Here is a 13,922-nt window from a genome sequence, read left to right as displayed (position 1 = left end):
GCCATGTGGCCCACGTGTTATGCATTTATATTTTATACATTAATTTTGGATGCGAAGTTTTAAAAATTTTACATGAATCTCGAGTAAGAGCATTCTCACCGAATCTTGGAGGCCAGATGCCGTGATTCTCATGGGATCATTTCGGCCACGGTGATTGCAAGCGACAATGACCGTTCAAGGGTTTAACACCAGCACTGAATGACCTCTAAGCAACAAACAGCACTCTTTTAAGAGGATGGACGGATAAAAAGCCTCATTTCATGCCATCAATATATTTTGTATTAAACCATGTGATTGTAAAATTTCCCCAAATATCATCCCATTAGTTTAAGCAATATTATCCTCAGTAATGAAGTGCTGAATATGAATAATATCAAAATCCTCAACAAGAGTTGTTGAAATTTACATTGTATCGCCAAATAATGGATAGGAAACGTCCCACGTCCCAGTCAAAATAATAACAGGTGGTAAAACGCAGTATGTAACACATGCCAAAGAGAACGGCATGCTGCATGGATTCATATGCAAAACCATATATTCAGTTTTAGTATACAGCTTTATTATATCATTTCACATGATATGCAGCCATGCCTAAGGGCTTCTCCTAAAAAAAAAAACATGATATGCAACCACATATGCACTTTACGTAACATATGTTTGGAACCGCCTATCCCACAAATTGTTAAGTGTTCGCATAATCAACTACCATCCTGCATATGCGGCCACAGTCAATTATAAGGCAGCATATTTGAATCCGTATATCACTGACTGCATATTATTTTCTAAGCAAGTGAGTAACCACATACACATATAGAGCCGCATAAACAGCATTTTAAACACCAATAACTCTTTACTAGAAAAAATCCTAAGCCATAAATATTAGAAAAAAAAATATCCAAAACATACAAGCTTCAACCTAAACAAATTACTACCCTCATAGCAAAGTTAATCCCTTGCCAACTGATTTTCTGCCAATTTCTCTGCTTCTTCAAGAACAAAGCTCTTAAGCAATTCGATATCCCGTTTGCCTGAAATAAGATGCAAAAGGTAGGATCAGTACGTTAGGCATTCATAACTACCCTGAACAGGCTTTGGCATATTCAGGAATATTGGCATGTGAGTAACATGTCCATTGTTTAGGTAAATATAATTTTAGGTAATCGGCCTTAGTATGTCATATAAGACACTTATAATTATTAGAACTTCATATATTACTCATGTTGTACATGTTGATAGCTTAAATATACGCTATAGGATAATCCATGCTTTGGTATGCAAATTAACCTGACCAGAAACCAATGGATTTCAGTTTTTACTCTTTTTTTTTTACTCGTCAATATTTTTTAACTTATTATTCTGGCTTTTTTTGGGTTCAACCGTTCAAGTGCTCAGAGAATTAACTGAGGCATTAATGAGCCTTATAAAAATAAAGCCTCTTTAGATCGTTATGGTTGCAGCTCCATACCACTGTAACAGGTTGTACCAGTACAAAATAGGTGCGGTGATAGTTGGGACTTCAAATAATGATGCCGAGAACAATCAACTAGCATAAGTTCAAAAGTAGAGAAGGTACAAAAAATAGTAAAATTACAAAATGAAACATTATTTATTCAAGCAGCTAATGTCACATAAGGATAGGTTAACAAAAATAGCACTGATTTCCTCAGAAATTGTACCTTTATACTTTGCAACTCCTTCGCCGTCATAAAAAACTTTAAAAGTTGGGTATGAGTGTATGTCTGCTTTTGAGCAAACTTCCTTCTCTAAACCGCAATCCACTTGGCCAATTTCTATTTCATCTTCTCCCTCCATTGCCTTTCCAAAATCTTCCCAAAGCGTCCCCAAATTCTTGCTGAAAATTGAAAAAGAAACTCATATTTATTGGAAATGTCCATCAAGCAATTTGCATTACATATTTACAGTCAAATAGAGATTGCACGTTTAGTTACCAGTGTTTGCACCATGGGACACAGAACTGCACAAACCATACTGTGTCCTTCTCTTTGACCTGAAAAGCAGAAAAGAAGAAGATTGACTTCATTGAAAATCTGCTTCAAAATCAATATAATTTATCCAGGAATTGGCAACAGTAAGTTATTCAATACAAACTCATCGCCTCAGACTCTGATCCGATCAGCACAGAAAAAAGTTAAAGAGAAAAAGACAAGACAAGTACTAATTTGAACAGAGAACTGAGATCGAACCAGATTTTTTGGTTCCCACAAACAATAAGAAATCGAAGGAAAAAGAACACAAACAATTGAGTGATTGACCTTATCGGTGAAGGTCTCCCCGGTGAGAGTAATAACCTCTGCTCTCGTTGGGGGAAGCGAAACACAGACGAGCGAGAAGAGAAGGATCGAGGCGAGGCAAAGATACCGCATGAGCACCAGATCCATCGTCGGTGTACGGATTCGCCTCCGCCGAGGCCTCAGGTTTTCTTTTGAGAAAAAAAATGTCAAACTCCGATTTGTCGCGTATTAGACGATTGCCATTGGACCCGAACTTAGCCCAAATTTAGGTCGTATTAAATCCATTAAAGGCCGAAGGTTGTAAGAAGCCCGGTCCAGGAGGAATAGAGAAAATAAGAGCCGCCTTCTGGTACCATTTTTTTTATCGCAATTTTGATATTGATTGCCAATTTGCCATGCTATTTTACAAAGGAAAATTGGGATCTTTGAGGGGGTTTGTGCCAAATTGATCCCTCTAGGATGCATCGGAGGTAATTATTTATGGCTTTGTGTTTGTTACATGTGGCTGAGGCAAAGCTGATACTGATAGAGGTGTCAATGACACCTGTTTACTCTGTCCGTATCGTATTTGATAAGACGGATATGGATAATATTTTTTTTTCATTAACTTATTTAGTATGGGTACGGGTAAGAATTTTTTCGTTAGATAAATGGGTATGGGAAGGTTTAAAGGTTATTTCGTATCCGTTGGGTAACGGATAATTGTATAAAATAAATTATATCATAAGAAGAATATTATGCTAAACATTTTACTTTTTTATTTGAATGTTTTATTATTTAGTTAAGGAATTGAATTTGTTAGAAGAAATATTTGTGATTTTGATTTTTTTTGCTTAATAAAAAACTATTACTTACAATTAATTGCATATTTATATTAGTAATTATGATTGCATATGTATGACATGATAAGTTTTGATAGTTTATTTGTAAAAATAATAAAACTATTATATTTGTATTATTCGTTATTTATTCACTACCGTTTCGTTACCAGCTAATTTAGCAGGTATGATAGGGTAGGTAAGGCAAATTTTTAACAGATATAGGTAAGGTCAATTCTTAATGGGTATGAATATGAAAATGGTTCCACCCTACCCGTATCGTAACCATTGACACTCCTAAATACTGAGATTTATAGCCATAGCCTTTTAATTATTTCCTACAGTAAGATCCATGCTTTCTCTGTTTTGATATGACACTGTATTGTAATTGATCTGTCTCTGTATTGATGGAAACGGGTAGCTTTAATGGCAACTTCTATCCAGAAAAATAATAATAATAAGAACAAAAAAAAAGAAAGTCCTGTGAAGTGGACATAAAAATCAATGTACCAGAGTATCCAACACTCGGAACACCCAGCAACCACCTGTTTCTAGATTTATCTGTAATGCACTATCATGAAGGGTGATGATATTAAAACAACTTAATTTTATATTGACACAACATCATTAAAATATTTTATTATAGACAATTTTACCCTTCATTAAGTGTTTCCTTTAAAAACTAATTCTCTCTCATATATTAGCACATAATTGTTTTTCCTTAAAAGTTATGTTTTATAAAGTATGTTACTTCATAAAAAATATGTTTTTTTTATCATATATTATTTTAAAATATGTTCCTTAAAAGTTATAATAAAATATGTTTATAAACGTTATGTTATCGTATAATAAGTATTCATTATTTATTTTAATCAAATGTTTAAGATTTTTTGAGAAAATTACAACAATGAATTGATTTTATTATATTATTAAAATTTATCAACATTGTATATATCGATTTATTTTATACAACTTCACAAAAAAATATTTAACAATTTACTATAAAAAGTTTGTCTATTAACATTTTTTCTTCTTTTTTTACGCAATAACACTAAGAAAACAACATTATTATTTATATAAAAAAACATATTGAATGCAAATTATCATGAATAATTTGACATTCAACTTATAATTAAAATAATAAATTATAATTAAAATAATAAATTATAATTAAAATAATAAATTAAAAGTACAACAAAAGACTACAAACTAACAAATTTATTTGGTCGCAATCCGCAAATTGTTAGCACAGATAGCTTTTAGCACCATATAAATTACGAACAACAAGAAGTATATCATCACGATTTTCAAACTTCAAATTAAGAAGTTGATTGCTTTCACTTGCATAATTCAAAACTTGATTTTCAAGGTTTTCTTCTGATAAGTTAGGGGATTGATAGATCTATTCAATTAACAAATATAAATTAATTACAAAACATCAATAAAAAAATTGCTAACAATTTTAATTAAAATAGACTAATAGATTATAAGTATCAAAATAAAGAAGAAAAAAATTTAAAAAATTTAAAAAAATGTTTGAGTTGGAATATATCATTTATTAAAGCAAGTGTATCTTAATATAAAAATAAATAAATTTACAAAAAAAGTTAAATACGCACCATGAGTCATGAGAAAAAGGAAAGATCAACAAATTTATGTAGCTTTTGATTTTATATGAATGCAAAATATAAAAAAAAGGGAAAAAAAATCTAGTAATTATGGAAACTAAATAATTTAATGACCACTATATTAATTACATTATGAACAAAATGGTAGTTAGAGAAACATTTAATGAGGGTTAAAATTGTTCATACATTAAATTTTTGTAAAATTGTTGTGTTAATATAAACATTTGTAGTGTCGATATGCCTACCCTATCATGAAGAGTTATTGGAAGATTTGGATGGTTTATTTAATTATTGCACATTCTTTCGAAGCATGCATTTCTGTACTCATTTGAATTCTCTTTGCTCTCTCCGTTGAGTATCTAAAATAAAAACCCTGTCTCTCCTCTTTATTGTATCAGAGAAATAAAAATAAAAAGAAACAAACAACATTTTTTTTATTTGCTCAAGTTTCCTTTGATTTATTTTTCATTTTTGTTCTGTCTCAAATTAATTAAATTCTAAGTTGCAACATCTCCGGATTATCTCGATGGCAATTTCAAATCTTGCACGCTAAAGACATAATACACTTAAGGACAATGCTACTATTACGATTCAGATATTATCCTTTCAATTTAATTTAATTTATTTATTAATTGTTAACTATTCAAATTGTTTTTGAAAATTTATTCCAACAATTATTTTCTTTTTGCACACATAAAACGTTACAACATCTCAGTTTATTTTAGTCATTAAGAACTTGTAAAAATTATATTGATGTGCACAAATTTTAAATGTGATATCAAAATGCACAATTATTCATAGAAGAATCGTTTGCTAATAAAATCATTTGCCAACAACCAATAATACCAAATGCAACAGGTCTAGAAGAATCTTCCTTAATTGTTTCTTTTTAGACCGATAAAAGAGTGAAAGATAAACTGCTCAAGGCCCCACCATGTGCAGCGTGGTACCTAACATACAATATTGTTTTTTGTTTCAACCACTTTTTCTCTTTTACTACAACAGGACAGGTCATGAACACCTCATTTCTTCATCTTATGATGCATTATCCACTTTATCCTTCTATCCATAGTCTAAAAAAAAAAGAAAAAGAAAAAGAAAATCCTTCTTTCGCATGTTATCTTCTATCCTTGACTCAGTTTGATCCTTTTTATTGATGTTACGGCTATTAATACCACTATGGATGCTGATTAGACTCATTAAATTTGATTTAAGTTCCTCCTTTTTCACTCAATTCAATCCTTTTATTGACTTCACAGTTTCTAGTACCTACTTCAGGGAGAATTTTTTATTCATAAAAAATATTATAAAATAAAATTGAAAAAAAAAAGAGAAAGATTACCTTCGATTTTCTATACATAGAATGACATATAATTTTTTATGATTCAAATTTTGGACTGGAAAAAAATCATTTTTTTTGTTGCTCGGTTGCTATAAATCAGACAAACTTTAGACTTAAAAAAAAAACCTTCAAATTCCTTGCCTTGGTTGCCATAGAGGAATCCAGACAGGTTTATTAAAAGAAAAATTAGATCGGTAGAATTTTTTCTGGCAAAAAATTAAATCGAAAATATTTCTAGTGGTCCTATGCATGAAAAATTGAAGTTACTCTCTCTTTACCTGTATTGTTTTATAATATTTTATATGAATAAAAATTTCTCTATTTCATATGCTAATCTAACACGCATGAACCTAATTCTTAGAATTTTGTTTGCGATGCGTTTCTATTCTTCTATTTATTTATTTTTAAATAAAGTGCATCGAAGTCAATGCATTTGTAATTTTTCTCTGTGTATTTTAAATAATCTATGTATATGTTATTTCAGTTTTTGATGCATTCCATAACTTTATTCTTACTTTAATTTTTAATAGACAGTTAACTGAAGTTTATCTCACTGAATGATTACTTCTACAATCTTCTATTACTTTTGATAAGGTTTTCATTGACATCTTCAAATCTGACCATATATTATGAAGACGGGGTTCTTTTGGCAAATTCATAGTACATTCTGTATACTTAGAACGTACCTGTAAATAGGGGAATTCCCAATGAGTCTTATAATACTTTTTGGAGTGTTAATATTCTTCTCAAAATTAGGGCCTGTTCGGCCGAATCACTATTCACGTGGGAAAAAAAAAATTCAGTTCAACTGAATATTTTTTTTCCTACGGGAACAGTGTTTTTCAGTTCAAATCCCGCGCCCGCGCCCATTTCCATTTGTCGGCCGAACAGGCCCTTAAAGTTTTTAAGCAGTTGGTCTTGCAAAATAAAATTTTAACTTAGGAAAACCTAAGTAAGAAAGGTTGGCAAGGTGACACATCTTGTCTCTTATGTGGAGACTTTGAATCAACTGATCATCTCTTTGTGACTTGTCCATTAGCTCATTTTATTTGGTCTAGGATTGCCCAACATAACTCTTTTACTTTTAATTGTATCTCCATCTCAGAATTATGGTTATTAGATGTTTGAAATGATTAAAGCTGCTACTATTTTGATTATTTAGTTAGCAAGAAACAAAGTTTGTTTTCAGAATGCTGTTATTCTCTCTAATTTCTCTTTAGATCTTCATATTATTGTTCTTACTTCTTTTTGGTGAAAAAATAAATTAGATGATTATTTTTTCAAATTAACTTTAATTTTATCTATGAATATTTCTTCTTTGAATCAGACAGACTCCTTGATTATTATCTCGAATTTAGATACCCAGGAAAGGGTTAACAACTCATTAAATTCAGAGTAAGCCGGCCATGATCTTGATTTAGAAGGATCTGACTTGTCACACTATCTTCGTGATAGAGCTGAAATTGAGGCTATTGATGTTGTATTTTTGGATAATCAAGGTGTCTTTGTTCCTCTTTCTTCTACTGAGTCACCTTTAGAAGCTACTAATTCTTCTTTTGATAGTTTTGTTGCCCTTCACTGGTTTAGTCTAATTGCTTAGTCATGTTCTCTTTTGTGCTGTGTCATAATTTTATTAGTTTTGCATACTTTGCTCTACTATGTTTCTAGCTATCTTTTGTACCCTCTATGAACTTGGTGCTATCTCTTATGTAAGAACAACTATCTTTCTAATGAATCAGGTAGTTATTCATTTTAAAAAAAAAAAATGTTACTATATATATATTGTTCCTTTTTCCTCAACTGTCTGTTGTGTTTATTGCACAAAAGAAAAAAAATATATACATTAGTTACAATAAATAAGTGGCTAGCTTTAATTTCTTAATTTCATCAGCATCTATTTTTTTAATATAATATATAAAGATGACAAGTCATCCGATTCATTGAAAATGAAACTGGATATAGATAGACCTGACTCGATAAACAACGAAATCTTAAAAATTAAACCTCTGCACACTGACCTCAGCAACACACATTATACTGTGAAAAATGAACAAGTGGTAATAATTAGCTGGGCCACTAGCCCACTAGTGGTAGAAAAAACAAACAAGAGGGCAACTTCTCGGAAATATTACTCATTTTCTAATTTGATATTGATAAATTACTTCCTTTTAAATTACTTCAATTATAATACAATTTTTTATATACCTCTATTTCGAATTTTTTTTATATATTTTGGTCTCCAAGCACAATCAATTCAAACCGTTCAATTTGAATTTGAATTTGAATTATTGTTTATCAAATTATTTCAGACCAAATTATAAAATTTCATCCCCAGGCATATTTTAGTATAAATATCATATTGAGCGGTTCAGATCAACAGTTTAGACTTTGAAAACGAAAATATAAAATATGAGGTATGAAAAAACATGAGGTATTGGATCCCTCCTCATATATGTATATATATAGAGTTGGGTTATGGGTACCTTGCAATGTATAGGTTTTTTTGTATATTGGACTATAAATTATTAGTTTTGATTTTCAAACAATCAATTCAAACCGTTCAATTTGAATTTTTTTTTAAATTATTGTTTTTTTATGATCCAAAAATTTATGAAAAATAAAGATTTTCAAAAATTCTAAACAAATAATAAAAAAAAATTCTAAAAAAATATAAAATATGGTCTTCAAACATATTTTAATATGGAAAACATATTAAGTACTTTAGATCTAACGATTTACAGTCCAATATACAAGAGGACTTGTATATTGCAATGTAACATAGCTCAAGTGTTGACATTATAGTTAGTGATGGAGTCATATTAAATCAAGTATAGACATTGTCTATTTCTAAGTCTATATATAATCAGTTTGTTGTTTATTTTTAATTATTATTTTTACTTATTTTAGACAATTCACAGTCTGAATCGGTTTAAACTGCAGTCCATAACTTTCTCATTATACCGGTATTTATTTTTTGATTACCACCGATAAAATTTCTGACTAAGCCCGCCTCATTACAGCAGAGTTGGATTCCCATTTCCGAGAGGTTCCTCTTGTAATTTTACTCGTGGCAAACAAAAGCGTTACACATATTTTTATTCTCTGAGTTGAACAAAAGCGTTATAATTGATTCCTCGGATCTGTATGCATTTTAATTATGCAAAAGCAGATCCCCACTATCTCTATTCCTCAACTAACTCACTCCTTTCCTTTCTAACTTTAACACCTTCCATTAATCTGAGCCTCACAAGCACTTTTCAATGATATATATTGATCATCAAGCCGGTCCAAAGTCCCATCGTACGGTCCAAAACGACTTCTCACCCACCGGTTTTTCCACAAGTAGAAACAAAATACCCACGTAAGAAATTCGATCGGTGGTTTGGATATAAAAGCCAAAACAAACAGAAATAAAATCCGGTGGCAGAGCTTGTGCTTACCCGCTGGTCTGGATTCCCTCTAGCATCCAGTCTCTTACAAACACTGTATACTGTAGCCATGCATGGGCATCTATGGAATATTTTAATCAGCTTCTCCATTTTGATAGGCATATTCCATGTACTTATTATTATTTTTTTTATATCGTCACTATCTTGGCACTAGGAATATCAACCTTTTGAGTCTTTTGTTTTTCTCCAGCAATAATATGCACGATCAATTTTCTTAAATTGATGCGTTGAAAAATAGATTCGCTACTCATTAAAAAAAAATTGAATGACAGGATTCCAGTATCAATCCAGTTTGAGGAAACTGGAGATGACCCGTACACCACAACTAATCCACCACCCGAAATTAATTAACCATTTTAACGATCGGTTTATCCAAAGCAAAGTCAAGCCTCGTAACAGACTACTTGGAACTCTCTCAGTGGTTAGAAAAGCTATTCGCTGTTCTGTCATAAAAGAGGCAGAAGCACACCAGGTCTTGGATCCCGACAAAATTCACAGTCCAAATTCCCATCTTAATTCCCCTACAATTCCAAAACTGCCCTTGTCGATTATCCCGCTCCCGCTATGGGACGCGTGTCTTCAAGTTTAGTAATGCTGTCAGCTGTTCCATCGGCTGCATCCGATGATCTAAATAGAAAGACCGGCTATAACAGGTGGATCCCGAGAGGGCCTTCATAAAAGCGTAGCTGATACGCGGCCATTGGCAGACCCATAAAATCCAACGTGTCAACGGACCCACATCTGTCAGTTCACCTCTCCCCATTCCCCGTCACTACAGTCAGATCGCCGTTTTCCCACTCGTTGATTTTCCTTTTTGTATGTCCATTTCCGTCTAAAGACGGCAAGTTGGCAATCGGTGGCCAAAACACAGGTAGCCACGGTTCATGGAAGTAAATAGACCGAGTCATGGACTAATGGATAAGGTCAGCAGTGAAGTTTGATCGCTTATGGGGATAAAGATTTTTACAGAGCAATTTAAATTTCACGGACTATATAATTAAAAAAAAAAAAAACTACTCTGTTAAAATCTTCTCTTTCTAGACTACTTAATTTGATTGACCAAATTTGATATTCAATGAAACAAGTGAGACTGAATTTGGTATGGACTCAGAGTCTCAGACACGAGTTTATATTATTTTACCTAATATATAGTCTAGCGTGATATATTTCATATTTGACTGCTTTTTCTTTTAATATAGTTAAAACAAGTGGGCTCAAGTCATGATAGAATATTTTCTGAGTGAAGCTAACTTGTACATGAGTTTGTTAAGATGGTTGGTGAATTTAGCTCTAAATTTATTGAATTTGTTATAAATTTTGAATTAAAATTGTCAAAATCAATCTAATCTGATGAGTGACATGTCTATATACTAAATTCGTGATTTTTTATTTTTTTTAATATAAAATTAAGCAGTAAAAAATGATTTTTTTTAATATAATAGAATAATTTATAAATATTTATTTTTGTATTGATTTATTTTATAATAAATGAGTTCAAATAATTATTAAATTAGAATTTAAGTGTCTCTCGTGAAATATATATGTATTCAAACCACATACCATTATTTACAACACTAATTCAAACAATAGATGAGCTATGGTGAGCTATAAAGTAAGAGATGTTTTTTAGTCCATGGCAAAAAAATTCCATTTTGAAAATCCTAACAACCGATCTGAACCGCTCAACATGATATCCATATTGAAATGTGCTTGGAGACCAAATTTTACATTTTTTGAAATTTTTTTATTATTTATTAAGCCACTTTGAAAATCGCCGATCCAGTGGTTGAGAAATTTTTACTGTTTTTACTGTTCGCCTGAATTTTCATATTTTCAAAGTGGCTTAATAAATAGTAAAAAAATTCAAAAAAAAATATAAAATTTAGTTTCCAAGCATATTTTATTATGAAGAAACATGTTTGAAGGTTCGAATCGGCTATTTGAACTTTGAAAATGAAGATATTGCGTGGAGTATAAACGTGTTTTACTCTATAGCTCACCGTAGCTCATCTCTTCAAACAATATGAATTCCTAATTTAAGTACATAATGACACCACTCAACTTCTTTTGCCTATAGCTTAGCGTGATAACTTTAATATTCTGCCCTGGCATTTTAAATTAAAATATTAACATATTTGATACAAGTTTTACAAAACTGTCTAAACTATATTTCTCAGGTATCTTTAATTTTGAAACAATTTAATGTACCTATATTACAAGGCGCAAGAAAAATTTACAAACAATATGATACACGCCGTTATAACCATTTGAAAGAGCTGTGTACATATTTTGCAATTTTTTTGAGATACTTAAATATTTCTATATATTTTAAATATAGAAGATAATTATGAAAGATAATTTCAAAAATAATAGGTGTTTGGAATAGTAGATTTTTCGCTCCTTGATATAATTCTGCCGTACCAAATACCGATAATAGACGAGTATATCAGGTATTGAAATTTTAGAAAAACTTGTGATCTTATTTTGACAGAGGTCCTCGCATAAATTTTTTGAGTTACCGATAAAAATTTTGTACCCATTTATCTACATTCATCTATTCTTTTATCAGTTTATCAATACAAATTAACTGAGTTGCCATTTAAAAAATTGCTCATCGATCCCACCTTGTCTTGATGGAAAGTAGAGGGAGAGGAGAGGAGAGAAGAGTGGAGGAAAGATATCATAATTAATATTTATTTGGATATTTAATAGGAGAGTTTCTAATTTGTCACTTCGTTATCTCCATTACATTATCTATCATTGTGTAGAAACTTTGAAACACACTGCAGTCTATCTCCACATTGATTTTCCATATTATTTGGAGGAAAGAATGCAGACTGCGGTGTGTGTGTTTCATAGTTTTGAGAGAGATGCAGGAGGATTTTTAGAGATGAAGTAAAATCAGTGTATGCACTGCTGACAGAAATTACACAAGACTTTAAAGACTGGTACGCCACGCCCTGATATTACATTATGTCTTTTATCTATCATGTCTTTTGCTATTTACTTTCAGTTATTTATCATTATCGTATAATAAGTTCTTTTGAACATTGTAACAAAAATAGATACTTTTGATGTCAACTATTAATGGAACTTGAGAGATTGACCCTCAATTTCTCTCTAAAAAAAGAGATAATTTAGAACTTTTAGATTACACAGAAAATCGAACGATGAACCCCTCCACCAGAGATTATTTGATATCTCTTTCTCTGAACTTTTTATTAATATTAAATTTATCATTTTGCATCTAAATTCAGAAAAATTCAAAATCTACTCAATCCGGAGAAGAATTATCAGAATCCAAGCTTTTTTCGAAAAATTATTCTCCGGATCCGGAAGCGGTTTGGATAACGCAGATCCGGAGAATAATTCTCCGGATTTAGATTTCTGGAGAATAATTCTCCGAATTTGTATTTCTAATTTTTAATTAAAATATAATTTTTTATGATTTATTTATTTTTTGTATTAAAATATTAGAAATATATTTTGTATTTCTTTGAAAATAGATAGAATACTATATAATTAAATTTATTAGAAAGACTGCGATAAATAACTCAGATCAATATTTTTCAGGCCAAATTTTCTACAACTGTAAGAAAAAATAAAAAAAAATTCTTGTGTGTTGTTGAGAAAAAATAAAAAAAAATTGAATTTGAGTTATTAATTCTGATTCAAAAGTCACTTCTAATTAAATACAAAAATATATTATAGTTCTTTTATTTAAAAAAAATAACAATTTTGAGGAAATTATTTATCATTATTTTTTTTCAAAATAGATACAATATCTTAGAATTTAAATGTATTAGAAGGACCACAACATTTTCTTTATTTACTTACAAGTGACTTTTGAACTGGAATTAATAACTTATATTCAAAATAATTTTATTTTTTTTCAATAACACACAAAGGAATATTTTAATTTTTCTTACAACAGTAAAAAATTCAGCCTCAAAATTGTTGATTAGGATTATTTGTCGCAATCTTTTTAATAAATTAAATTATATAATATTCCATCTATTTTTAAAGAAATGTAAAAGATATTTCTAATATTTTAATACAAAAAAATAAATCATAACATTTTCTATTTTAATTAAAAAAAATGAAAAAATACAAATATGGAAAATTATTCTTCAAAAATCTAAATATTTTTCCGGAAAATAATTTTCCAAAAAGAAAATTTGGATTTAGAGAATTATTCTCTGAATTGGATAAAAAAATTAAATATTAAGTAAAAATTTAAATTTAAATTCTACATACTTTTTATATTAATAAAAATTTGGGTCTCTTTCTCTCTTTAAAATTTTATTTTTATTCGTTTCGCTAATCAGTAACATAATAATATGAATTATTGAAAAAGAAAATCTGACATTATTGCAATGGTCCAAATTGATCCGCCATTTTTTTTAATATTCAACATTAAATAAAAATTAATA

At 30.1% G+C, this 13,922-nt stretch overlaps 1 protein-coding gene across 1 annotated transcript; it reads right to left on the bottom strand.

Moving 5' to 3' along the window:
- Positions 1-747: 747 nt before the first annotated feature.
- PDIL5-1 (PDI-like 5-1) lies at positions 748-2,497 on the bottom strand. Its single transcript, XM_078304475.1, has 4 exons — positions 2,274-2,497; positions 1,950-2,008; positions 1,677-1,852; positions 748-1,028 (listed from the first exon to the last, which is right to left on the bottom strand). The coding sequence occupies exons 1-4, from the start codon at positions 2,397-2,399 to the stop codon at positions 946-948; spliced, it is 444 nt and encodes a 147-aa protein (XP_078160601.1). The 5' UTR covers positions 2,400-2,497; the 3' UTR covers positions 748-945.
- Positions 2,498-13,922: the final 11,425 nt, after the last annotated feature.

The sequence above is a fragment of the Carex rostrata genome, chromosome 6, assembly GCF_964058835.1.
Source record: "Carex rostrata chromosome 6, lpCarRost1.2, whole genome shotgun sequence".
Classification (NCBI taxonomy): domain Eukaryota; kingdom Viridiplantae; phylum Streptophyta; class Magnoliopsida; order Poales; family Cyperaceae; genus Carex; species Carex rostrata.
Note: the sequence above shows the minus strand (reverse complement) of the source record. Positions and strands in the feature narration are given on the sequence as shown.